Source organism: Mesocricetus auratus, unplaced genomic scaffold, assembly GCF_017639785.1.
Source record: "Mesocricetus auratus isolate SY011 unplaced genomic scaffold, BCM_Maur_2.0 Super-Scaffold_100009, whole genome shotgun sequence".
Taxonomy (NCBI): Eukaryota; Metazoa; Chordata; class Mammalia; order Rodentia; family Cricetidae; genus Mesocricetus; species Mesocricetus auratus.
Genome location: NW_024429193.1, coordinates 4,124,338 through 4,149,576, shown reverse-complemented (window position 1 = coordinate 4,149,576; position 25,239 = coordinate 4,124,338). Strand labels below are relative to the sequence as shown.

General features: G+C 41.5%; 1 protein-coding gene across 2 annotated transcripts in view; it reads left to right on the top strand.

Moving 5' to 3' along the window:
- The window catches only part of Lrriq3 (leucine rich repeats and IQ motif containing 3), a 96,635-nt gene extending 77,564 nt beyond the window's left edge, over window positions 1-19,071 (top strand). For both annotated transcript variants that reach the window (XM_040751552.1, XM_040751551.1), the window contains 2 exons: window positions 15,286-16,012; window positions 18,476-19,071. In XM_040751552.1, the coding sequence (XP_040607486.1) occupies window positions 15,286-16,012; window positions 18,476-18,626 (878 nt within the window). In that variant the 3' untranslated portion in view covers window positions 18,627-19,071. The remainder of the gene's footprint in view (window positions 1-15,285; window positions 16,013-18,475) is intronic.
- The last annotated feature ends 6,168 nt before the right edge of the window (window positions 19,072-25,239 follow it).

Below are 25,239 nucleotides of genomic sequence, written 5' to 3'. Positions count from 1 at the left end.
CTTCCCCCCCCCCTCCCTCCCTCCCTATTGCCAAATCCTTCCACATAGGGGATATCTAGAGTCTGTCATTTTACTCTTGGTAGGGTCAAGGCACTCCCCTAAGAGTCCAGGCTGAGAGAGCATCTCTCTTTGTGCTATAGGCACATGAAGACAGTTTGTATACCAGGGATAGACACTGATCCACAGCTCAGGGCCCCATAGGTTGCCCAGGCCTTCTCACTGACTTTTCTTTCTTTTTTTTTTTTTTTTGAGGCAATTGCGAAGGATATTTTCTCCTGATTTCTTTCTCCATTTGTCATCTGTATATAGAAAGGATGCTGTTTTGTGATTTCATTTTATATCAAGCTACTTTGCTTGTTTTTATCATTGATGTCTTTCTTAGTTTTCTCTTCTCTGGTTTTCATTCAGTAGCGAGTGTTCATGAGCCTGTAAACCTTCTGTTGTTGTTGATCTCCATCTTAAACGCAGGGTGGTCATAGAACATGCATGGTGTATTTCAGTTTTCTTGTATCCGTTGAGACTTGTTTTGTGTCTAAGTACATCATCAGTTTCAGAGATTACATGAGGCTCTGATCATGTTTGGGTAAAATGTTCTGTAAATATCTACTAGGTCCATTTTGTTTATAACATCCAGAAAGCCAATAGTGTAGTATTTATCAAAATTTCATCAAAATGTTGAAAATAATCCATACATATACCACTCTGAAGGAGTAAGTTACTTTGGAGGACATATCTGGGAGGCTTAATTTTGAATGTCAGTCTTAGCGGATCTGTAATGCACCAAAAGATTATCGAATGGGCTATCTCGATCAGATTAGTTAATGCAGAAAGACAGCCTTCTGGAAAAAAATTTGTTTATGTCTGTATCCTCACTCTGGCTGGCAAATTCTCCTCTCCTATTGCTTCAGTGTGCCTTCACTTATACTAGAACCCACCTTCCCCCAATTCTCAGTGCAGTTTCAAGACCAGCAGTTCCCCAGGAATCCTACAGGTCTTCAAGGCCAGACTGGTGGTGCTGTGGAACCAAGCCTCATGGACCAAGAAACTGCCAACTGCTACATTCTCTGCCTTACTAGTGTGAGACAGCTGCTATTGAGCTATTGTGGTAGTTTGAAAGAAAATGGGCCCCAAAGAAAGTGAGACTATTAGGAAGTGTGACTTTACTAGAGTATATATGGCCTTGTTGGACAATGTGTGTCACCATAGAGGCAGGTTTTGATGTCTACTTTGGTACAACTACACTCAGTGAGGCAGACTACTTCCTGTTGCTCAAGATGTGAAACTCCCAGCTACCTCTCCAGCACCATGTCTGCCTACACATTGCCATGGCCCACCATGATGATAAAGGACTAAACTGAATTATAAGCCACCCAATTAAATGTTTTCCTTATAAAAGTTGCTACAGTCATATGGTCTTTCACAGCAGCAATAGAAACCCTAACTAAGAGAGAAGTTGCTACCCTGACTGTCCTGAAACTCACTCTGTAGGCCATTCTGGCTTTGAACTCAGACATCTGCCTGCTTCTTCCTCCCCAGTGCTATGATCACAGATGTGTGTCAGCACTGACTGGAGTTGTGAGAGTCTAAAATCAGATTTCTTGTTTTCGTTGTTTTCCCTACTCGTATCCACATTGTAAATTAAATGGATGGGCATGGGGCCAGACCCCTACCTCCTTTCTCCCTCTCTCCCAGTCAAGTTTGCCATATAAATGGTAGTTTATTTTATTCAGAATTGTATCCACTATGCAAAGCACTTAAAATAAAATAGTAAAACATGGCAAAAAAAAAACCACTACCACATAGTGGTTGTGTACTTTTGCATAAACTATAATTTCTGTGGTAATATGAAGTAGTACCTCCCATCCTTCTTCTCTTGGTATTTGTAATTATGATGTGCTGTGTGCCATTTCATGTAAATTATTTAATATATTGCTGAGTTCAATGTGAAGCCCAAGTGCCACTGGAGTTCTTTTGTAAATAGCATCCAAGACAGTGGTTGTGCAAAGTACTTAGCCACCAACAAATATCTGCACCTACCTTCCTTACCTTAGATTCATGCTTTGGATGCCTCTAACTTTAGTTTCGTTTGTCTACCAAAATAATTTTGATTTTCTCTTTCAAAATGATCTATCACTATAAGTCAAAATTTATAGGTAATATTATACTTCATGTGATTGGTGAACACATCTCATATGGATCCAAATTGCTGTAATACTCTACAATGCATGTTATTACCTATAAATAAGAGTGTATTTAATATTAGAAATTGGACACTCACATACATGTCTAGTTGCCCACCCAGACAAAATTATAGAGTTTACAGTGTCTGAAATGCTAGTGTCCTTTAATCCTTCATTAGAACTAGGGTGAGTGGAATTTGTAGTCATTTCTGAATACCATCTTTATGTCCTATGCAGCTGTGAAGAAACCAGTTCTCAACTTTGATAGGATACACCAGCTGTTGCCTAAATGGTATTTCTGAGAGTGTTTCCTATTCGGAGTATAAGGTCACAGGGTTAATTATCTGAAGGTCATCCTGACAAAGTACCTGTGACCATGTCAAATACAGTCTCCAGTTAGGATGTAATTTTCTGCTTCTAACTTTTTCTCTCCAAATTCATCTATCACATCTAACTAATTTCAGCTCACTTGCCTGCACATGATTTTAATAATCCTCTTGCTGTACTCCTCCCTTGTTTTAATGGTGAACAATAGTCTAGGATCTAAAATAACACCAACTAGATTACTTCAGGTGAACAATTAGAGTGCATGCACATATAAAATTAAAAATCTTCCTTTTAAATTTAGCCTTAAGAAAAACAATGCTGTATTTTTTACATCTATATAATAATTCAGATGTCTTTGTTTATAATGTTACTGGCAGCAACAGAGAGGGATAAGATCACATGGAAATCAGTTGACTATGTTTGGAATTATTATGTAAGTAATCAACATTGCCACACAGCTCAGTTGCCAGCCTCCTGCAAAGTTAGGTGGTAATGATGTGAGCAGTCTCTCCCCCTGACTGTGAGCCAAAGTGGAACTCATCACTTCAGAGTAAAAGTCAATAAATGGAATAATTCTATTGGTTCCTCTGCAAAGCTCAGAGCATGCGTGCTCCACTAACATGTCTGTGAGGACCTCCTGACCCCCATGCATCAGCTTCCCCGTGCCAAGCTATGGTGTGTCTGTGCTGTGAGTGGTGACGAGTCATGCTGTCAAATGCAGAGTCAGCACCACAGCACCGGCCCCTGAAATACAGTCCCGTCTGTGTAGTCAGTTGTCAGACGTGAGCAATCTGCTGACATGCCTTGCCTGGACAGACGGCAGTCATGTGCTCCGAATACCAGTTATTTTGTTTTAGTATGTGAAAAGCCAGCTCTATGCCCAAAATTCTGCAGCTATAAGATGTCACAAAACTAAGCACTGATTACGTTTATTGGTACTTGACTGCGTGTGGCCACTCACCCTATGGAAAAAAGTCCAGTGTGGGAAAGATTCCAGCTTGCAAAGTAAAGTACGCTTCCGTGCTGGGGAAAGCCATCTCCTGAGGCTTAAGCGCTAAAACACTGTCTAATAAAGCCTCCGCACCAAGCCCCACTGAAAATGCTGACAAGGGCAAGAATTTATCCTGAGTCTGTGGTCTTCTGGTCTACTGTTCCGGGGTAACCTGGGGTGCCTGGAGTGTTGTGATGGCAGTAAGACAGTGTTGGAGAAAAGGGCTGAACCCTGCATCTGCCACGGCAAGAGGCTTGGCTGTGATTCCTGGGATCCTGAACTGGTGGAGTATAGCAGATCAAGTGTCTGTTGCCATAAGGAGTGGTATCAGCAGAAAACAAGTGGACTTTCTAGTCTTAAGCACACAGAGTTGGGTGGCTTTTGTAGCTTGCACTTGAAGTGCTAACTCAAGTTCCCAGGTGAGAACTCGAGGAGCAGAAAAACAAAGCAGAAACTCAGATAGCTCAAAAGGAACTCAGGGAAAGCAGAACAGGAATATTCTGGAGCCAGTGCCACTTGCTTGCCCATCTGAGAATCAGAGGCAGCTCCTGTGTTTTGTGCCGCCTGCCCTCTGCCACCTGGGGTTTCCCCTCTTCTTATTTACATGTAGTTAGCATGTCTAAGGGACAGGAGGGTAGGGGCTGGTGAAGGAAGACTTGAATTCCTGGTTTTTATCTTTATAATAAATGTTCGCCTGCCTGTTGGGAGACACTGTGTAAATACAGAGACTCTGCTGTCCCTGGGACCCTGAGGTAGTCTTCAGTCAGCCTGTTAAATGTTTGGACAAGGAAAGCAACAGGTCGATAATGACTTTAGTTTTCTTTTTTAGTAATTTCTCAGATTTTCTTACATTTTATTAGAGACTTACATGTTAGCTATAGTTGATAGATTGTGACTAAAGCCTGTGAGTCACTTCTGGGCTAAGGTAATTGCTCCTCACTCTAACATGGGTATAAAGTGTGTGAGTTCCTCATTCTAGCATAGTTATAAAGTATGTGAGCTCTTATATGTCTGTGTGCTGTCATTCTCTGATTTTAATACTTAATTTATTATTTTATTTCAAATAAATAATTTGCAAAGAGTTTAAATTCATAATACATTATGCATTGCTAGATGTAACACACACACACACACACACACACACACACACACACACACAAGATTTCCTTGAGGCTCTTAGTGGTTCATACAGGTGATCAAGCAGATACTGAGGATGACTGATCCAGGGTGTCTGAAACAGTCAAAAGCCCACCTTTCATGGGGTTTACATTATGATGACTAAACATTCAATAAACAAATGAGTGAATACAGTAATTGTAACTGGCAGTATGTCCTATGTAGAATCTGTATAAATGGAATGGAATTTCGAGAAGGGTGGTGGGGTTGTAGGTAACACAAGTAATTTTCTATTTGTCTGTCTACATTTTACACAAAAGCGCATAGCTAAAAACAGGGGGTCCATTCTGTAATGAAGAGAAATCATCCTTATGAAGATTATTGCAAGGAAAAGGAAGCAACCAAAGCCACAGGTTGAGACCAGAGCCTCAGAGGTTTCAGGTGAAGTGACATGTGCCATGAGCATAGCAAGTAGAGACTGGCAAGCTGTGTGCATATTAGAAGTCTAGTCAGTGCTGTGGTATTCCTTTCTAGTCATTCATATTGATAACGCCTTTCAACATACCTTCATCTATATTCATGTCAGAGGAAATTACAGTCATAGTTTCAGAAGTAAATGTATTTCAAAAATAATATTGTTGAAAACATCAAGAGAAAAATAATTCACCACTTACTGGAGAACTTCAGGGAGATTGATAAGTGACTGCTTATTAGAAATTACGGCAGCCTGAAGGCATGAAATGACCTTCTCTGAACACTTGAGGGAAAGGGAGGAGTGTGCACATGAAATATGCACACTTTCCACAAAAAGAAACCTGAGGGGCATAGCTGCCAAGAGATTTACCTAAAAGAAATGTAAAGATAATTTTTTTAAGCTAAGAGAAAGTAACATCAAATATGTATTGCAAATCCACATAAAAAGTCTCCCTGGAGGAATGACCCCAGTAATTGATAACTACAGTATATATACTCATGGAAGTTGCCCCTTGTTCTGCAATGGTGGTATAGTGGTGAACTTAGATGCCTTCCCATTTCTTTTTTAACTGCTGTAAAAAGCAATTGAATCAAACAACAAGCATTGTAAATGCGCTGCTGAATCTATAACCTAGAGGAGTGTAACGTAGTTGTTAATCATGGAGGAAGAAAGTAGAGTGATTTATCATTAGAGTAAAGAGATCAAGTAAAATAGAACCATACAAATAGAGTCCTTAATAGTAGTGGAGCTAATATAGCAAGCTCTAAATGCATAGTTGCTCTTTTTTATCAAATTACTTTATATAACATAATGATTACATAAATGTATTATGTGGTTTCTAACTTGTATAGGCATTTATGGAAGTACATGTGATGTTTGTAATTTCACAAACATTGGTAATAGGTTATATTTACTAGAATTATGTAATAAGCATGGATATGAAATTGTTTTTTACAATATTTATTACAAACTTTAGCATATTATTAGAAATATGCAGAACAAAATTTAGAAGTCATTGAAGGAATTAAAAGAATGCTATAAAAATGTTCACTTAATGTAAAACAAAGGCTATAAGGGATGAAAATAAGGAGATCAAATGTGAGACATAGGAGAAAGGAAAAAAACAAATAAAAATTAAATTAAGCATGAGTTGATAGTCTGAGAAGGCAAAGATGGTCATATTGAATAAAATATTCCATGTAAATTTTTGAAAAAAGCCATACTTGAGTTTTGGAGGTTTATATGCTACATGATTAACCTGCTAGGAAGAGATATGGTGTCTCAAAACTATATTCATAGCCTCCTAAGTAAATTGCAAAGCAAAAAAAGTTGCTAGTAATAAAGAAGCATATTTACTGATAATCGGTCAACACTTTGGCATTATACAATAAACATGAACAAATATTCTAAATGTATGTCCTCAAACTTGTGGAATGCATATACAGGGGGAAGAAAGGTAGAAACAGGTAACATGGCAGTGATAACCAAGGCTTCTATCCACAGCTGTGTGAGACTCTGCAAGCCTCTTGTGTGACTGACTGTGCACGGCTCACCATTTTCTATGACCTAGACTGTTACACAGCATCTCCCTTGTTCCATTTCCCTAGCTACAACTACTACCACCTCCTGGTAGCTCACTGGAGGTGTTTCACAACTTTCTGCCTTATGACCTTAATGTAGTTTATTTTTTTCTTCTGGAGTGTTCGTCACTACCTGCCCCAACTGTTCTCTTGTTCCTTCTTAACATTTCTCATTTGAAATTAAGTCAGTTTTTCTTAAAAACGTCTTCCTCTTCCACTGAATAGGATCCCTTGGCCATCAGTACTCATCCTGGCTATAAATGTTAATTGAAGGGTTTTTTTAAGCGACCCCCTTTCAAGAAAACACAGCCATCCCGGACACTCCAGTCTACAGAAACTGAAAACTGTTCAGAATGCCACGTGTCTTTCCACATATTCCTGCTGAATATTGAAACACAAGAAAGCCACTAAAGACCGTCTTGATCCAGAGGTAGTAGGGTGAGGACGTGTCCAGCTCGTCCTTATTTTCTAGGGTAGTATCAGGTTTGTCAAATAGGCCTAACTTCCTATTTTAAAAGTGAGGTGTGAGCTCAAATTCTCAGACATGGAATGAGAGATATGCCTATGCCTCTTTGCTACCCAGCCAAACAATATCAAGAAATAGTTCATTATTTTGTCTTATGGATACTTTTTTAGGCTTCTTCTTAAGGAAAAACTGGAAAAGAGAAAGTAAAAATATTTCGTATCATATTTGAATCATGAACCGTTTTAAGGGCGAAGGAATGTGATAAAGCTAAAATAAGGCTTCTTTGCAAATGGCCTGGTCCTATTTTCAGTCCTTCAGGATTCTATTTATTCCTTCCATGATGCATGTGCCTCCTGTCTCTTTGGCAGGGTAGGCAGCCTCTCATGGTCCCTTATTTTACCTGAGGAGAGCTTAACGGGCAGATCTGTGCTCCTTTATGAGGTCATGAGAAAAACAAGCACCGCTTTTACACAGGAAGGGTTTTCCATTTTTTTTTAACTTTGTCAAAAGTCACTTTGTTAAAGATGGCTGCTACAGCCTGAGGCTATGAAGAAACATTCATTTCTGGTGAGCATTGAAGTACTCTTGGTACAGTAAGGATTCAGGACTTTCAGAGGACACCTATAGTCGTGCTCAATTTTCCACCACAATATTTTACCCTATCGTGGCATTTTCAGCACAGCTAGAAATTACACTAATATCTGGTTTTGTTGTAGTCAAGACTACTATTTAAATCAGTGAAGTAGCTGTTATTTCTAAGGCTACATTTCAAATGCCAATTCTTTTTATTCCAAATTAAAAAAAAATTACTATATGAATGAGGAGTGTTAAACTATATGAATCGTATTTCCCATTGTGTGGTAAACTGAATAAAAGTCTGTTTCAGTAGCAGTGTCAAGCCATGTCTGAGAAATGAGCACCATTGTACCCTCAGGCATTCCTCTGGGCTCAGCCTGGGTCAGACATGCAGAACAAAAACGTGCTAATGTCTCGTTCTCCTCTTCTCTCTCTGCACCGTAACATGACAGCTCACATTACTTCATGTCAGTGCCCTTCATATCCAAAGGTTGGGCCACAGCTGCTCTTGTTCCCTCCCTGTGTGTAGACAGGTAACCTTTAGCCCATTTCTCTTGAAGTGTATTTATTACCACTTCATCAATTCAAAAATAGAATGCTAACTTGAAATCTTATATTATTGAAACATTTTTCATCAATATAATATTTATTAAAATATAATTACATAGTTTTGTCCTTTCCTTCATCCCCTCCCCCATGTCTCATGTTCCCCCCTTGTGTTCTCTCAGATGGCTTCTTTTTCTTTATTCTCTCTCTCTCTCTCTCTCTCTCTCTCTCTCTCTCTCACACACACACACACACACACACACACACACACACAGATGCACAAACATGAAGATATTACACTGAGTGTCTTATTTTTTTGTGTATACGATTACAGAGCTGACCATTTTGTGTTAGGTAAACAAGTCAGGGACTGGTGCCTGGGTGATGCTAATTTCTCCTCTCTCAACAGTCATTAGTTGCCCCTAGTTCTTCCTCTCGGTGTGGGACTCTGAGAGTCTCCAGGTTGGATGTCAGCATGCCTTTTGATACTGGCATTGTTCATATCTTGCATAATTCTGTTTTGAGACTGTGTTTCTGAGAAATGTCTGCTAAAACAAGTAGAACCTGAGCGGTGACAATATTATTAGGATATTTCACACTGAGATGCTCTAGACTATAGAGAAGCTGCTATGCATGTGGTTCCTAAGAATTCAGGTCTGAACTCTTACGCACAGTGCTCTAATGATCACCACTGTTGATTTGTATATAATTAGATGAATCATGGAGAACACCAAAGAAACCTCTTACCCACATTACCCTGTCCATTAAAAATGCCCTCTGCCACCTCCGCACCTAAACATAACTACTCTCTTGTCCATCATAATGCTCTCACGAGGGCCTAGTGGGAACTGTTGGTGCCTTTAGCAGAATTGAACCATGGGCAAGGCACAGCAGAAATCCATGCAGAACACACGAGAGTTACCAGAAGAAGGTAACAGAACAAGACAATGAACAACTGATATTTCAGATCATGTTTGTTGATGTTTCATAATTTCCATGGTAGAGATATCTCTTATCTTTGGCTAAAGCTATTCCTAGATACAATATTTATTTGTTATTGAACTTTTCTGTCCTCCTTATTTTAAATCTTGCAGAAGGACTTTGAACTTTTCTTATAAAATAGCAATTGTCTCTAAATAAAATGGTTGTATATGGAAGCATGATAATAATTCCTGAAGTTCTACTGTCACCAAAACATACATGAGCCAAGGGCCACATGTGCCAACAACTGACAAAGATACTAAAATATTTGGCAAACAGACTTAGTAATCAAGAGTGTTGGAAAAGCTGAACATGTATACTTGAAAAGATAAAAAAGGACTCCCATCTTATGCCTTTCACAAAAAAAGCAATTTGCAATTGACTAGAAACTTAATTATTATAAAAACTAGCAATTGTAAGAAAAACACAGAGGCATGATTCTTGACAGGAACCATACCAACACTTTATTTTTATATATACATAAAATGGGTAACAAAAGCAAAAATAAGCGCGACTACATAAATCAACTATTTGTTGTGTAGCAAGGAATAATGAAAAACAAAGAGATAACATATGGAATGGAAGAAAATGTTTACACATTGCATGTAGGATATGGGAAAATATAGAATACATAAGAAACTCATATAATTCAATGACAGAAAAAGCAAAACAGATTTGGAAAGAGGACCTGAATATTTCTCAACGAATCAAAGAGTCAACAGGTTTACTCGAATAGGTATAAAAGAATTAGGCACATAAATTACACATTATTTTTTCTATGTGTGGAAACCAGAATAAAGTTATGTTCCCACACCACAAGGTGGTAGAAGTGGGATTTTAACTTGATGGAATTGGCTCCACACTCAAGGCTTTAAGTAGTTCAAGCAATTTTACTCTTGAGGGTCAGATTAGCATCCCCACCCTTCCTTCCAGTATGTCTAACTGTCCCAAGAGTTGTGCACCAACTCATCAATCTGTGATGTCAGTTCTATGTAAAATGCTGGAATGAAGTTGATATCAAAGGAGAGGCATCTCTCCAAAGAGCCCTATGTCTGCTGTGACCAAATCCATGATGAAGAAAATGACATAAACCTTTTAAGAATCCTTTCTTGTGCCAGGCGGTGGTGGCACACACCTTTAATTCCAGCACTCGGGAGGCAGAGGCAAGCAGATCTCTGTGAGTTCGAGGCCAGGCTGGACTGACAGCTTCCAAAACAATACAGAAAAACCCTGTCTCGTAAAACCAAAAAAAAAAAAAAAGAATCCTTCTTGTTTGTTGATAATAGAGTAATAGAGAAATGCTGCATGAAAAGGCATTAAATATGGAAAGAATCTGAACAAATAGTGTTGTAAACCCTTCTTTTTATTTATTTATTTTTCAGTTTAAATTTAGATAAGAAACAAGGTTGCTTCACAAGTCAGTTCCAGGTCCCTCTCCCTTTCCCTGCCCTCCTCCCGTGCCCTCCTCCCAACCCCCCCCATTATCCCCTCATTTCCCCAGGGAGGGTGAGGCCCTCCGTGGGGGTGTCCATAGTCTGTCATTTCATATAGGGCAGGGCCTAGACCCTTCCCCAAGAGTTCAGGGTGAGAGTGCACCTCCCATTGTTGGATGGGAGTCCAAAGTCCGTGTGTATACTAGGGATGGGTACTGATCTGCTGCCCAAGGCTCAATAGATTACCTAGGCCTCCTCACTGACACCCACATTCAGGGGGTCTTGATCAGTCCCATGCTGGATTCCCAGGCTGATGCCTGGGATTCAAGAGTTAACCTTTGTCAGGTCAGCTGTTTCTGGGGGTTAAACCAGCCCAGTCTTAATCCCTTTGGTCATCAGTCCTCCCTCTCTGTTACTGGCTTTCTTGAATTCAGGTCAGTACTTAACCGAAGGAGTCTGCCTAAACCCTTCTTTGTGGGGCTTCAGTCAGATCCAGCTGTCTTGCCGGGTTCCTACCTAAGAGGGGGAGTGTGGATTGATAAACAACAAGTAAAGATGCTTAAGAAAAAGACAGACACACAGGATGGGGTCGGGAGGGCAATCTAGTGAGTACTGGATGCTCCCAGTTTATTCTCCAACCAAAAGGGGAACATGGCAAAAGATTTTTATCATACATAAGGAACAAACAGAATTTCTTCCCTTAATCCTCCAAACATTTGTTAACCACACCTTAGAATCAATTTCCCGTTATCTTGCCTTGAGGGTCAAGAGTAACCACACCTCAGACCAAGTCTGTTGCTATTTAGATAAGACATCCTCTACCAACATCAAAACTTCAGATTTTTAGGTCTTATGACTTACAAAGGACAGTTTTGAGTTCTCTGATCTTGAGCCAAGATGAACTGGAGCCAACTTTATAGGCCCTGACAATTCCCCCTTATGTCTTAAGTTATCTTCTTTCAGCTTCTAGCCTCACTCATCATTGGAACACACGTTCTGTCATGCGTGACCTGTCTTAGGTTTCCTGGACACAAAAAGATCTTACCCGTCTTTGACTACCAGCCTGTGTAATAAAAACGTTAGGGGATAGTGCATAACTTGGCACCATGCACCTCTGAGCCAACTTTTCATCGAGAGTTCACAAGCAGGCTTGATCAGGCTAAGCAATGCACTTGCTTTTATGGCTACAACGTCTCCTGTCAAAGGAATAAAGGATGATCAAAATGAAATGGCCTTTTAAAATTGGTCTAGGATGTCTCCAGTAGTTTTAGCTGTATCAATATCTAAATCTGCCTTCTTAATTACATTGTACCTAACAACTCATTAAGTTAGCATCGTGTCAAATTCTTGTCAGAATGAGCTCTGACTTCTTTCTCTCTATTAACACTTACATAGCATAGCAAAAGTTGCAAACATTAATAATGCCAGTATGATTATTAACAACAGACATATTGTTGGCTAGATTACAATTCTCATAATTTCAATCCAATCATAGTACAATAAAATGTTTTTGGGGTGAATGAAGTATGAATAACTCCACAATGCTGAACCTTTCCTTTTCCCTCTCTTAAAGTCCAAATGCATCGCTGCTTTCAGTTTCCAAAGATAAAGTTTGAGACGCCACTGCCCTTGAGTACTGAATGCCAACAGCAAAGCTTTAGGCACACATCACCCCCACTGTAGTGTTCAGCTGTTCTGATGCATCCTGTCTGCATGAAACATAAATGCCCCCGGAGGCTGGGTTATGGGCAAACATGGTGCATGCACGTATAAGGACAGCTCCTTACAGTGCTCCTTTCCATACCATGTGACCCACAGCGAGAAGTTAGCACTGGCCTCCATCCTGCCAGGGAGAAAACACTGAAGGTTGCTTGCTTTTTCACAAAGGACAGGGAAACCCAGAGCCCCACTACAGGAATGTAAGCTGATAGGCATGCGTGGTCCCTGGAGCGATGCTGTGGGTACAAGAGGGACCACAGTCGCAGAAGAGTTGCTGGGCTATCCAGGCAGACAGTGTTTTATATTTACTTTGGGAGACTTTGTGTCCTCAACTACTACATTTTTTATTGTTTGCTAAATTTGTTGCTGAATGGTATACATTGCTTGATCTCCTCATACGGATGGACATCCTTTGGGAGTTTAGTTAAACTACCTGTCATTTCTCTGTGTTCCAACTGCCCGTTTATGGCATACACCGGGCTCTGCTTCCTGGCCAGCGTTGCTTCCATGAACCTGCCTCTATCAGCTTTAATGCTTTATCACAAAGACCCGAAAGGAACCCTGGAAGGGCGGTGACTTAAAGTCACCAAATAGGGACACAGGGATGCAATCTCCAGCAGGGACAGGAAGTCTCACACAGAAGCATTTCCCTCCTGAGATTAGTAAGATTTTATGTCTATGTTTTATATAATCTTTTACATCTATGGTTTCTTATTTATAAATATATTCATGAAGAGTAAATATGGAAACAACACAGTGCTAGTCATAACAACTAGACCCCAAAATGAATATGGTCTCATGCATGGTTCTAATTTATGTTAAGCTCTATCAGAGTCCCAGCTGGGTAATTCTGGTGTATGGTTAGTGTTTCAGCTGGTAGTTGTAGGGTAAAAGGGCCAGCCAAAGATACCACTGTAGGCCCTGAAACTAGAGCCACTGAAAAAAAAACCAGTCCTGGCACAGAAACCAGAACCAAAGAAACTCACTTTAGCCTTGGTACTAGAATCAATGAAAGTAATATACCCTTGCCCTGAAAATAGAGCCAAAAGGCTAAAATGGACCAGTGAAAGAAACACAGTTTTGCCCTGAAATCAGAACCAAATCTGCCTCTGACCAACTGAACTAACCAAATCCTGATGAGGAAACCAAACAATCATTGAGCATGAAATCTAGCAGCCTGACCCTGAACCCAGAGCCAATGAAAGAGACACTTTATCCTTGAACCCAGAACCTAAGGAACACACTTTGACCCTGGAATAACAGCCAATGAAAGAAAAAAAAATACTTTAGCCATGAAAATAGAGCCAAAAGGCTTAAAAGGGACAGTGAAAGAAACACAGTTTGTCCCTGAAATCAGAACCACATCTGCCCCTGAACAACTGAATCAACCAATCACTGAACAGAAAATCTTCTCCCTGGGAAAACTCTGCCCCTGAGAATCCCTATATAAGCTCCTCAGCTGGTTCAGTTATTGGCTATGCTTTCCCTCCCTGGCAGAGGCAGCCTCTCTCTTGGACTTTTCATTCCCAAATACATCTCTTTCTTAAAAGGATGGAGCATGAAAACCTTTGCTGAGCTGTTTCTCTAGGAGGCACTGAGAAGAAAAGTAACTTGGCACTGCAGCCACAGAAATTGCAACATTTCTGCAGGGGTTTCTCTTTGGTAGAGTGAAGCAGAAGAAGTAACGGCAGCTCTTTTAGGGCATTCCCCCATTGGAACGGAGCATAGTTCAGCTGTAATGCCTCTCTCTCAGAGAGGAGTGGGATTGCTACATCCTGTGGGGAGACCATCCCTCACATGACCCCAGTGTCGAGGATAGCCTGACTTCCCGGCAAGTCTGGATACCTTTCTCCCCAGAGCTGTCACACTCGCAGTGAGTGCTTCTGTTACCGAGGACTCTCCTGTCCCACGGATTCCTCATGGGATGTTTCATCCTGATGTTTGTACAGTGGTTAGAAGGAAGTAAGAAGACAGCAGAGGAGATGTGTGTTCTTTAAGGGCCTTGGAGAAGATGAGACAATACATTACTGTCCACTGCTGGGGGGGAATTCATCTCATCCTGACATGCAGTAGCAAAATAAGGGGTCTGAATGTCGTGAATGTCTTTTGAAAATAGAGGGGAAATGAGAAACATTTTGATTATAGCTACTAGCTTTCACCATAGTTAGAAACATAAGTCAATTAATAACAGCACCACTGGCAAAACACAGGCTAATGCTGCCTTTTTAAGGTACGTTTGACCCAAAGCTGCCTATCTAAGATCCCTCAGCTGACAAACTAGGTGCATGCACAAAACTAAAAGGCTAGTGGAGAATTATTTTGAAATAAAGCTCTAAGTAGCAGCCAATAATAGCCATAGTGTTGGGACCACTCCAGACCATGTCCAAACGGGCAAATGGTAAACTGTAATTAATCTCATCTGCTCCTAGCACAGAGCACATGACTCTCAATCATCACTGATGACTCATGATGTATCTCTTCTTTGTTCAGTTTTATCTAAGTGAAGCTTTTCCTTTTAGCAAACTACACAAAATTCTGTGTCTAAGTTTATATAAAAAATGATGCCTACATGTCTGAGTATGTAAGCCTTATGCCCGAGTGCATAAAAAGGATGCCTAAGCACTGTATAGTTAGTAATGAGTACTATGTGACACTACCAAAGCTACGGAAGTTAAATGACTATGGGAGGTGGCAGGAGGAACCACAACTCACATGAAGTACATTTACATCGGGAGATGACGTAACCCGCCTTTCTTATCCAATACCACAAGTTAAAACCTGGGGAAAATGTGAAGTGATTATGCTTTCCCCTGACACACTTTACGTAGTTTCCAAGGTATTGGAAGGGAAAATAAGCTTACCTCTTACGTTGTTTTTCTGTTTGCTCTGATATAGGTCAGAAGGAGTCTAAAGCCGACTCTGAGGATGAAGAAGCGGACACTAGGTTTAGGATATCTTCTGTGAAGATTCCTCTATACTCCACTAGGTCGCTCACGTATGGTGCAATGTTGAGGGAGATGAAGTGGGAATACTTCCCAGACTATCTCCAGCCACTTCCCGCCAGTCGTCCAAAGGCAGAAATCAAGAGGCAGACACTAGAGGAGCTGAAGGAAAGGAGAGAGTTTTTGGCCTCCCAGAGGGCAGGCGTGAAGCTCCACATGTTTAATGACATTGATAAATATCACTCAGAACAAAGGCACCAAGAAAAACAAGCAGAAAAGTCAACATTTGTAGTCATGGCACAGATTGCCCAAGAAAGAGCTAGGCTCAGCGTCAGAGATGCTCTAAGTAGGAAAATGTTTACAGCACAAAGGCTGATGGAAAAAGACAACGAGACACTCCAGAAAGGCTTACGACAAATTTGGAAGGAAAAGCTTGCCTACCTTGAAAAAGTTAGAGAGCGGAAAACCATGTTTCTAGCTGAAAAAAAGCTAAATGCCCTCGACCATTCCTTAGTGCAGAGCATCAACAACGAGCGGACCCTTCTACTCAAAGGAATCTTTGAGGTTGACAGAATGAAGAGAAACATGAATGAGTTAAGAAAGAAGCACCTGATGGTCACCGACAAACGGAAAACAGAGAAGTATAAGCAAAGTATGCTGAGGCAGCTGAAGGAGATCAGGTAGGCACACGGCTAGGACACAGGCAAGCCTTCAGTCCGGTGTCATTTACAGTCAGTGCTGAATTCTGTGCGTTTCCCTAAGGCTTGACTCTGCGTAGTTGGAAAACGGAAGCAAACCAAAGGGAGGAGGAAATCGTGTGCCGGGCTCATCACCAGAGACTGGGACACGGAAGAAGTCTTCTTCCGTATCTCAGCATTGTTTAAGAAGCCCGGTCTTGTCTATGGCTGCACAGTCAGTAACTGCTGCCGCACTCCGGCCATTGCTGAAAGCACACGCCTCCTCCCTGGGATTGCTTTCCCTGCCTTCTGATTTCTAAAGGGTATCTGAGATACTCAGAGCCGGCTTTGCCATCCCCGCGTCTCTTCTAGCCTCAACTGGCCCTAGTCTCTAAGAACTCCCATGATCCTTCTCACCCAGAACTCTACCTCTGCTCTCCTCCCTTGGACTCATTTCTGTTGTATCATCTGTAAATCCTAACTGGTTCTGTCTGCTTGTCCAAGACAGGGTCTCACGTAGCTCAAGCGGGCCTCAAACTGCATAGCAGAGAGTAACTCTGAGCTTCTGACCCTCCCGGCTCCACCTCAGAGGGGCTAGAATTTCAGGTATGTGGCACCATGCAGAATTTATGCGGTGCCATCCGCCGAAGCCAGGGCTTTATGCAGTCGGGCAAGCACTGTGTCAGCTGAATCAAATCCAACCCCCTCAACATCTCTGACCCCGCAATTTCTTACTGAAGTGGATATCCTGCCATTGTCCACAGGATATTTGACCTCTGAATGATGTTTCAGTGGATATATCTTGCTTTAATTCAGAGTCTTCTTTAATCTAAATTTTCTGCTTTGTAAACTCTTAATAACAGTAAGCACTGTTACGGACGGCAGATGCCTCTCCATTGCTTACCCTTCTGTCTATGCTCACATTACCTCCTTCTTCTGCCATGCGTTTTGTTTTGCCGGGGTGGGGGGGGGGTTCCAGCACGCCTGCAATGAGAAGGAGGGCTATACAAGCAGAATCATCAGCGTTACTGGGGGGAAAGTTCGCAGCATTTCCCCGTATCCATTGAGTGACAAGGCGCTGTGTGTACACACGCACGTGAAAGGGCTTTCTTTTCTCCAGGGAGACACGAGGCATGCAGATGACGATTGCCTCTGTGTGACCACCTTTCATCTTTAGACTCTCTGTCTACGATGCAAAGGGTACACATGGTGGAAAAATCATCTTTCCGCTAGCCCCTCAAAAAGGGCATTTCACTTGTTTCCCCATTGAGTTTTGCAGCCTTATTTATTCTCTTCCTTTTAAAATTAATTTCTTTTCCTACAATATATTTTGATCACATTAGTTTCTTCTCCCAACTCCTCCTGCCCCCCCCACCTCCCTAGCCACCACGGTTTAAGTTCTCTGTAAGTGTGTGTGTGTGTGTGTGTGTGTGTGTGTGTGTGTGTGTGTTATCTCTCTGAGGTTATTTCACATTTGAATCTTTTTGTCTTCTCTCTACTCATTATCAACATTTATCTCACTTCTTATCTTACTTTGTCTTGTTCTGAGGTAAGTTTATTGGTTTAATGAGACATTTGATGCAAGCACTCACTGCATCTTTCTCTTAATTTCCTGTGTACCTGTCTTGAGGATAACTTTCTGTTTATTCTTATTTCTGTTCAAAGCACGTGGCGGTGCTGTCATACTTTGAAAATGAATGAATGAATGAATGAGTGGGAATGAGTGAATGACTTTTTTTTCTTCTATCCTTTGACATTTCTGGGGTGTCATCTGATCTAGACCTTTCAAACTTAGAATATGTATCTGTCTAGTTGATTCACGGTATCAAAGTACCATAGGTTGATGAGCCTAAATAGCAGGGACTCACTTTCTGACCACTGTGACTTGGGAGTGCTCAGAGGTGCGGTCTTCCCTCCGCTTACCTCCTCTACTGCAGATGGCTGCCACCTTACAGTGTCTTCACTTGAGTTCTCACGTGAGCCCCTATTACTAGCGTGCACTCCTTGTCTCTTGAGAGCATTAGCCATGCTGGGTTTGAACCCACCCACATGATCTCACGAAGCCACAGCTGCCTCTCAAAAGTCCCATCTCCAAATACAGTGACATGCTAAGGCACTGGCCCAGGTGGCGGCTATAACAATGAAATCCCGAGGGAAGACATTTTCTGCCCCTTGCAGAAGCATGAAAGGAATCACGGGACCTCCTGATTCTGCTGTTCATAACACTGGGATTTGGGGTGCTTTGGGGGAAATCTAGGCAGAACTGCGGGAGGGTTTTCAGGTTTTTTTCAGTGGAAATCTCATAAAATTTAGTATATCATGAATTGACTCTCATTTTGTAATGTAATAATATTATATAGACTGAACTCTGTCCTTCCCCTGATTATAAACCCCCATTTGAACAACATCTAAATTCATTCATAGCAGCACTGTTTGTATGGTTTTACTCTTCCTTTTCCCTCCCAGGGCTGAAGAAATTCGTAGAAGACACAATGAAGAGAAGTTTGTTATGAATACACTCATCTTTCAAAAAGCCTGTGCAAGACTAGAGGAGGCTAAAGCAAAGGCTGAATTTATTAAGACACATTACACATCTAAGTCTCAGAAAAGAGAATAAGAATGGGCCAGGACCAGTTCACAGCCGATGATAACCATAAATCATGGCCCTATTTTTGTTGAAAGGATCTTGAAATAAATCTTGGGAGACATACTCTGCACAAGTATGTCAGGGCATGAGCCTGTTCAAGTTGAAAGAGAAGAGAGCCGTGGTTTTCATACAGATTATATTGTACATCTGGCTGACTTTACACTTGTTATATACCCATGTGTTCAAAAGTGAGTCAAAGCTGTGGGAATCCTTCAAAAAGTCTTCAAAAGGATGTACAGTTCCATAGGTTCTGAAGATGAACAAGTTATGAAACATTTTCAAAATTTTCTGCTGCTTTCATTTTTTATTGCTGAATTTTATTAAGATATAACATGCAGTAAAAGTTTTAGTTACCCAATTTCACATATTGAATTATAATACATTTCCTGATTATGTTATTAAAACAATTTCTGAATTTTGCTTTCCTTTCTTTGTCAAAATAACGGTTTCACCAACGCATCAGTTATTTTTACCTATAAAGATTTATATGATATAATGTGTTTTTCTTTAAATCTCTGGGGTTCCTCCACCCAGCTCCCTTATAAATACGTGGAGACATATTCTTACTTATGAATACCCTTCTTAGCTTGGCTTCCTTATAGCCAGCTTTTCTAATTTAAATCATTGTGTTTCTCCTTAACTATGTTTTGCCTTTGGGCTTTTTACCTCTGTTGTATATACTGTTCTTTCTCCATTGCTAGCTGTGTGGCTGTGTGACTGTGTGGCTGTGTGGCTGGGTTGCTGTGTGACTGTGTGTCTGGGTGGCTGGGTGGCTGGGTGGCTGTGTGGCTGGGTGGCTGGGTGGCTGAGTGACTGTATGTCTGGGTGGCTGAGTGTCTGGGTGTCTGGGTGTCTGGGTGGCTATGTGACTGGGTGGCTGGGTGACTCTGTGGCTGTGTGGCTGGGTGGCTGAGTGACTATGTATCTGTGTGTCCGGGTGACTGTGTGTCTGGGTGGCTGTGTGACTGTGTGACTGTGTGACTGTGTGTCTGGGTGTCTGGGTGTCTGGGTGGCTGGGTGTCTGGGTGGCTGAGTGACTGTATGTCTGGGTGTCTGGGTGGCTGGGTGTCTGGGTGGTTGTGTGGCCGTGTGTCTGGGTGGCTGAGTGACTGTGTGTCTGGGTGGCTGTGTGGCTGAGTGTCTGGGTGGCTGTGTGACTGTGTGTCTGGGTGGCTGAGTGACTGGGTGACTGTGTGGCTGTGTGTCTGGGTGTCTGGATGGCTGGGTGTCTGGGTGGCTGGCCCCTGGCATCCTCCTTTCCTTCTCCTTTCTTTGCTCCCCTCTCTTCTAATTTTTCTTTCTCTTTGTCTGCCAGCCCCACACCACTGAACTCTCCTGCCTATCCATTGGCCTTTCAGCTCTTTATTAGACCAATAAGGTGTTCTAGGCAGGCAAAGTAACACAGCTTCATAGAGTTAAACAAATGCAACATGAAAGAATGCAGCACATCGTTGTAAAATATTCCACCTCATAAACGAATGTAGCACATCTTCATCCAATATCCCTCAACAATATAAGATATGGGATTCAACATTCTACCATCCTTCTTGGAGACTGTAATGTTTTTGTGTTTATGTTTGATGCATTTGTCCTTTCTGCAGAGATTTTAGCACAGAGAAGATAGGAAAAACAACAACAACAGGAGAATGTGTGAAACTATGTCATGGCAATCTTAAACTATACAGAAATAACATTTAAGTATTTAATGTTAATAGTAGACAGTTTGCCAAATATAAAGTATTGAAAATATAAAAATCCCTTTAATCATCTAGAATAATAGGAAACTGAGGTCACTGTGACATCACCGGACCGGGTACCATTTAGATCTGTCTTTAATTTCACCAGTTACATGCCCAGGCTTTAAAGGTGTGACACTTCAGAAGCTCTCTGACTATCAGGCTATTTCAAGTTTCTAAAAATTAAGTACTTGATAATGAAAATTTTCATGTGTGTGCTTTAGTGCTCTACGGTTATCAAATGTGGGTAATGTTTCACACAATGATAGCTGTCTATTTAAATCCCCAACAACAGCTTCCACTGTCCTAATTATCAGATAACTAACAAGTGACTCATTCTGTGTTTTGAATCATTCTGCAGTAAGAGAAATGGGAGATAGCACGGGCCACAGAAAACCCTGCAGAATGATCTTCCACAGCAAATCTCTGAGTAAACCTCTGTTGCTTCTCTTTTCTATTCAGATTTTGAGAGTTACATGTATATATTATATATTTACAGAAAATAGTAACCCATATCCGTGGTGATACGTTATTTATGGTATAACAAATAAAGCTTTCCTGGAGATCATAGTGCTAATCTAGTCACAGTCAACAGAGGCCAGGCAGTGGTGGTACACACCTTTAATCCCAGCACTCAGAGACAGAGACAGATGGATGTCTGTGAGTTCAAGGCCTCCTGGGATACATGAGAGTGAATCAGTCTAAAAGAGAAGCAGCTCATGCCTTTGATCCCAGCACTAGGGAGGTGGAGACAGGAGTGACATGGCTGGCTGGAGAGAGGCATATAGGGCAGGAACTCATTGCGTTCTGAGGTTTGGTAAGGAGCAGTGCAGTCTAGGCAGAAGGCAGTGGGAGGTTTGATGACGACAGATGTAGTCTGAGGACAGGATCGCCCTTTCGGTCTGAGCACTGGTAGAGGAGAGAGCTCTCCAGTGGCTGACACTTTGCTTCTCTGATCTTCAGCTTTAACCCCAATATCTGTCTCTGGGTTTTTATTATTTGTGCCATACGTATCAGTTAGTGTTGTTTTAGGATTTGGACGTAGAATGAAGCATAAATTAAGCAGCATGGTATGTCTCACAAAGTAAGCATTTACTAGATGTCAGTCCACAAACCTGGGAGTGAAGAGCTTCTCTACACACAGGGGCATTTGTTAAGTCTTTCGGAACTATTTGACAGGCATCAGGAAGGATAGGAAGACACACGCATTTGATGTATTAAGAACAATTTATTCATTTCGTACTGAGTTTGTGTATGTATTTTTCTATTCTCCCACTCTATTTTATAGCTTTTATCTCATTGCGCACAACCAACAATTTCCTTGACTGTTTTGATTCAGCTCTGAGCCAGAAGGCAAAGAGTATTCTTTTTCTGTGCCTCTACTTCTTCACACCAAAGCAGATGGCACGTGTGTGTGTGTATGCACACACACATACGCACACACACACACCTGCTTCTTCCCTTTATAACTCACCTATGTGTTATCATAAGTTGGTCTCATTGTATCACTCCTTCTCACTGTTCACATTTGAAGAATCTGGGATCTGTATCCCAGGTTACCTCTCTAGTTCTGGTATGTCTCTGATATTTCCAAAACGCAAACGTGACGCCTCTATTTAAGGCCTGAAAAGTTTCTGAAGTTGCATATTAAAAGCAAATTAATTTGTATTTCTTACCATCCATCTGTCCTCCCACATCATGAGCCTCCAATGTTTCCCGGCATCACAGTGCAAACATTCTTTGCGGCCATCCATCCCAAAAGCGTAGGTGGTAACTGGCTTCCCTTATTTAATTATATTTTATTAAGTATTATATCCTGTCAGCTCTGCCACCAAAAGGTCTCTACAGATGACTAGCTAGCTTTTCTTCTGTTCTCTCTGTCTCTCTGTGGTTTCCATCCCACTCTCCCTACAAGTGACTGAGGCACACATCCAAGTCTCAAGTGTGTTCACTTTTCTGTGCCTGTGGGTCCTCCATGAGTTTCCCACCAGCTGAACGATGAGTGGGTAAGACAAGGCAAAGACACCGAGACACTGCTTGTTAAATATCTGGGTCCCTCTTTTTCTAGGAGTGTGTTATACTAAGTGCCACCCATCAATTACGTTCGGGTGGCAGCTAACATATTTTTTTATTCTGCTCTCATACAATACATCCTGACGCAATTTCCCCTCCTGCCAAACCCCCTTACCTCCCCTCTCCCTCTCAGGGATATCACCCAAACTTGCATACAAGATACAGTAACACTAAGTAGAAAACCTCCTATCAAGTCTGGTTGAGGCACTCCTGTATGAGGAAGAGGTTCCCAAGAGAAGGCAAAGGAGTCAGAGATACCTCTGCTTCCACCGTTAAGAGTCACACAGAACACAAAGATAATAGGTATGATAAATATGTATAGGACCTAGGACAGACCTGTCCTAGGAGCCCCTGTGCACCCTGCTTAGCTGGTTTTGTGACCTGTACTCTTCCGGTGAATTTCAATCCCTCTGGCTCTAAGTGTTCTTTCTCCTAAAATCATAAGAATCCTAAGAGCTGACAGCTATCCAATAAGTGAAAGTTTTGCTTTTTCTAATAAGCCTGTGTAGTCGCAGCATCCATGCTTACTAAGGAAATTTGTATTGAGGATAGAAATATGAACCATCTATGCTGTTGAGGGTAGCCCAAGGGAGGAGGAAGTTATCTTTAAGGACAGTCAGTACAGTCTGAAGACTGAGGAGCACACAGAACTGTAACATCCACTCAGGTCTTGCTGCAGTTCACATGCAACTGTGGTAGGAAGTTAGTAGTTGACTGTGATTTTACTGCAGTAAGGTGGAATTCAACAGAACAGGCCAGCCAGAGCTAGCCTAGATGACGTAACCCTGACCATTTCCATAGGTACTGTTTGCTTGCAAGATTTTAGACCCGAATCATAAAACACTGCTAGGTTCTCTCTTCCAAATGAATAAACCTTAGATGTTACAAATTCTCAAATAAATGCCTGCTGTAACCTCTCTGATGTGCGCAAATCACGCTAAAGCATGGGTGCCGTCTGGCCGATGCAATTTTACTTGCCCGAAGTATGAAAGTAGTTTGAAAGTAACTGCCGAGAGAACAGTATATTCTTGGAAAAATTGATAACAAAATAAAGTGAGGTCCTGAAGCAAATGTTAACAGAAAAAGGTTAATCTAAAGAGGAAGTGACTGGAAAAGTTTAGAGCCACAGAGGAAGCAGCCTGCAGCCTCTCTCTGAAAGTGGTCCATATACCATACCCGTCCACATAGCCCGTTTCCCGGGTCTGCCTCGGGGTCCTTGGGAGAAACTATCAAGAGAGGCCCTATAGGCTTTAATGACAGCAGCCTGCAACTTAGAATGATCTAATACTAGTGGCTGTTACCAACCTTCGTTCACATCCCTTCCTTTCCTTCAGGAATTAATCCTTATTTTGTACTGATTATTTTTGATGCACTAAGGAAAGATGGTTAAAACCATAATGACATCAGGGACTTCAGTCTACATCTTCTGTTACGTTCCCCATTTTGTGACTCCAGGAAAACCATGGAGGTACTGTATGTACCACAGTGTCTTCATTCTTAATTTGGTAATTGTGCCAAGTGGTTAGGACATCAGAAGTCCCGACAAGACATTCAATACGGAAGTGATTCTTAGGTACAAAATAGTAGAGATTTCACAACTTTTGAGAGATGATTTTCTGAAATGCTTTATTGCTGTCTGAAGTTTTCAAGTGTATTTTAAAGAAAATGTTTTCTATCCTAACTTGTTTATTTGTTATCAAGAGTGGGTCTTGAGGGTCTGTGGGATGACTTGGCAAGCCTGCTACCTTCTAGCTTAAGGCCTGGTTTATGTCCAGGACCCTTTTAGTAGGAAAGAATTAACTCCTAAAGGTAATGCTTTGACTTACAAAGGGATGCCACAGGTCAGTGTATCCCTCACTCTCCCCATCTTCCCTCCCTCTCTCCTCCCTCCCTCCCCCTTCTCTCTCTCTCTCTCTCTCTCTCTCTCTCTCTCTCTCTCTCTCTCTCTCACACACACACACACACACACACACACACGCACACACACACACAAAACCCCCACACACAACATCAGGCTGTGGTGGCATACACTACACCTTTAAATCTAGCACTTGTGCTTTGGGGCAGAGGCAGGCGGATCTCTGAGTTTGAGGCCATCCTGTTCTACAGCGTGAGCTACAAGACAGCTAGAGTAACAGAGAAGCCCTGCCTTGAAAAACCAAACAAACGAACAAGAAAGTTGAACATTTTTCTCAGCCATTAATGTTTCGTTATCATAGAACTCTTAGTTCTACATCCCATTTTTAAGTTGGGTCATTTGCTTGCTTGAAGTTCAGCCTTTTTCTAGTTGTTTGTATATTCCAGATACTCTACCTCACATGTATGATCGCTCAGCATCTTCATTTGTTTTGTATACTGCCAATTTGCCCAAACAATGGTGTGTCTTGACTTAGCGAAGCTCTACCGCTTCATGAGATCAGATTTGTGATGATACTTTCCTAAATATCTCTAGTGAGCCTCAATTTTATGCTTGGTAACTAAAAAGACAATAATTTCACTTAGGAAATAAATGCATGCTTGAGCTATGTAAAGAATGCTGACCTAGGACAGAGACAACTTTCCAGGTGACTGGGGACTGTCAGCAATAGGAGTGTGTAGGTGGTTTTTTGTTTCTTTGCTTTTTTTTAGGTTATTTTTGCTTCTGATTTTTCCTCTTACAATCTCTATAACACTTTTTGCGACACCCCCACTGACAGAATCGTATTTCTAAGAATGGACCACCTCATAATAACAACAGCAATAACAAAACTTAGGTCTAATAATTTCATCCTAAG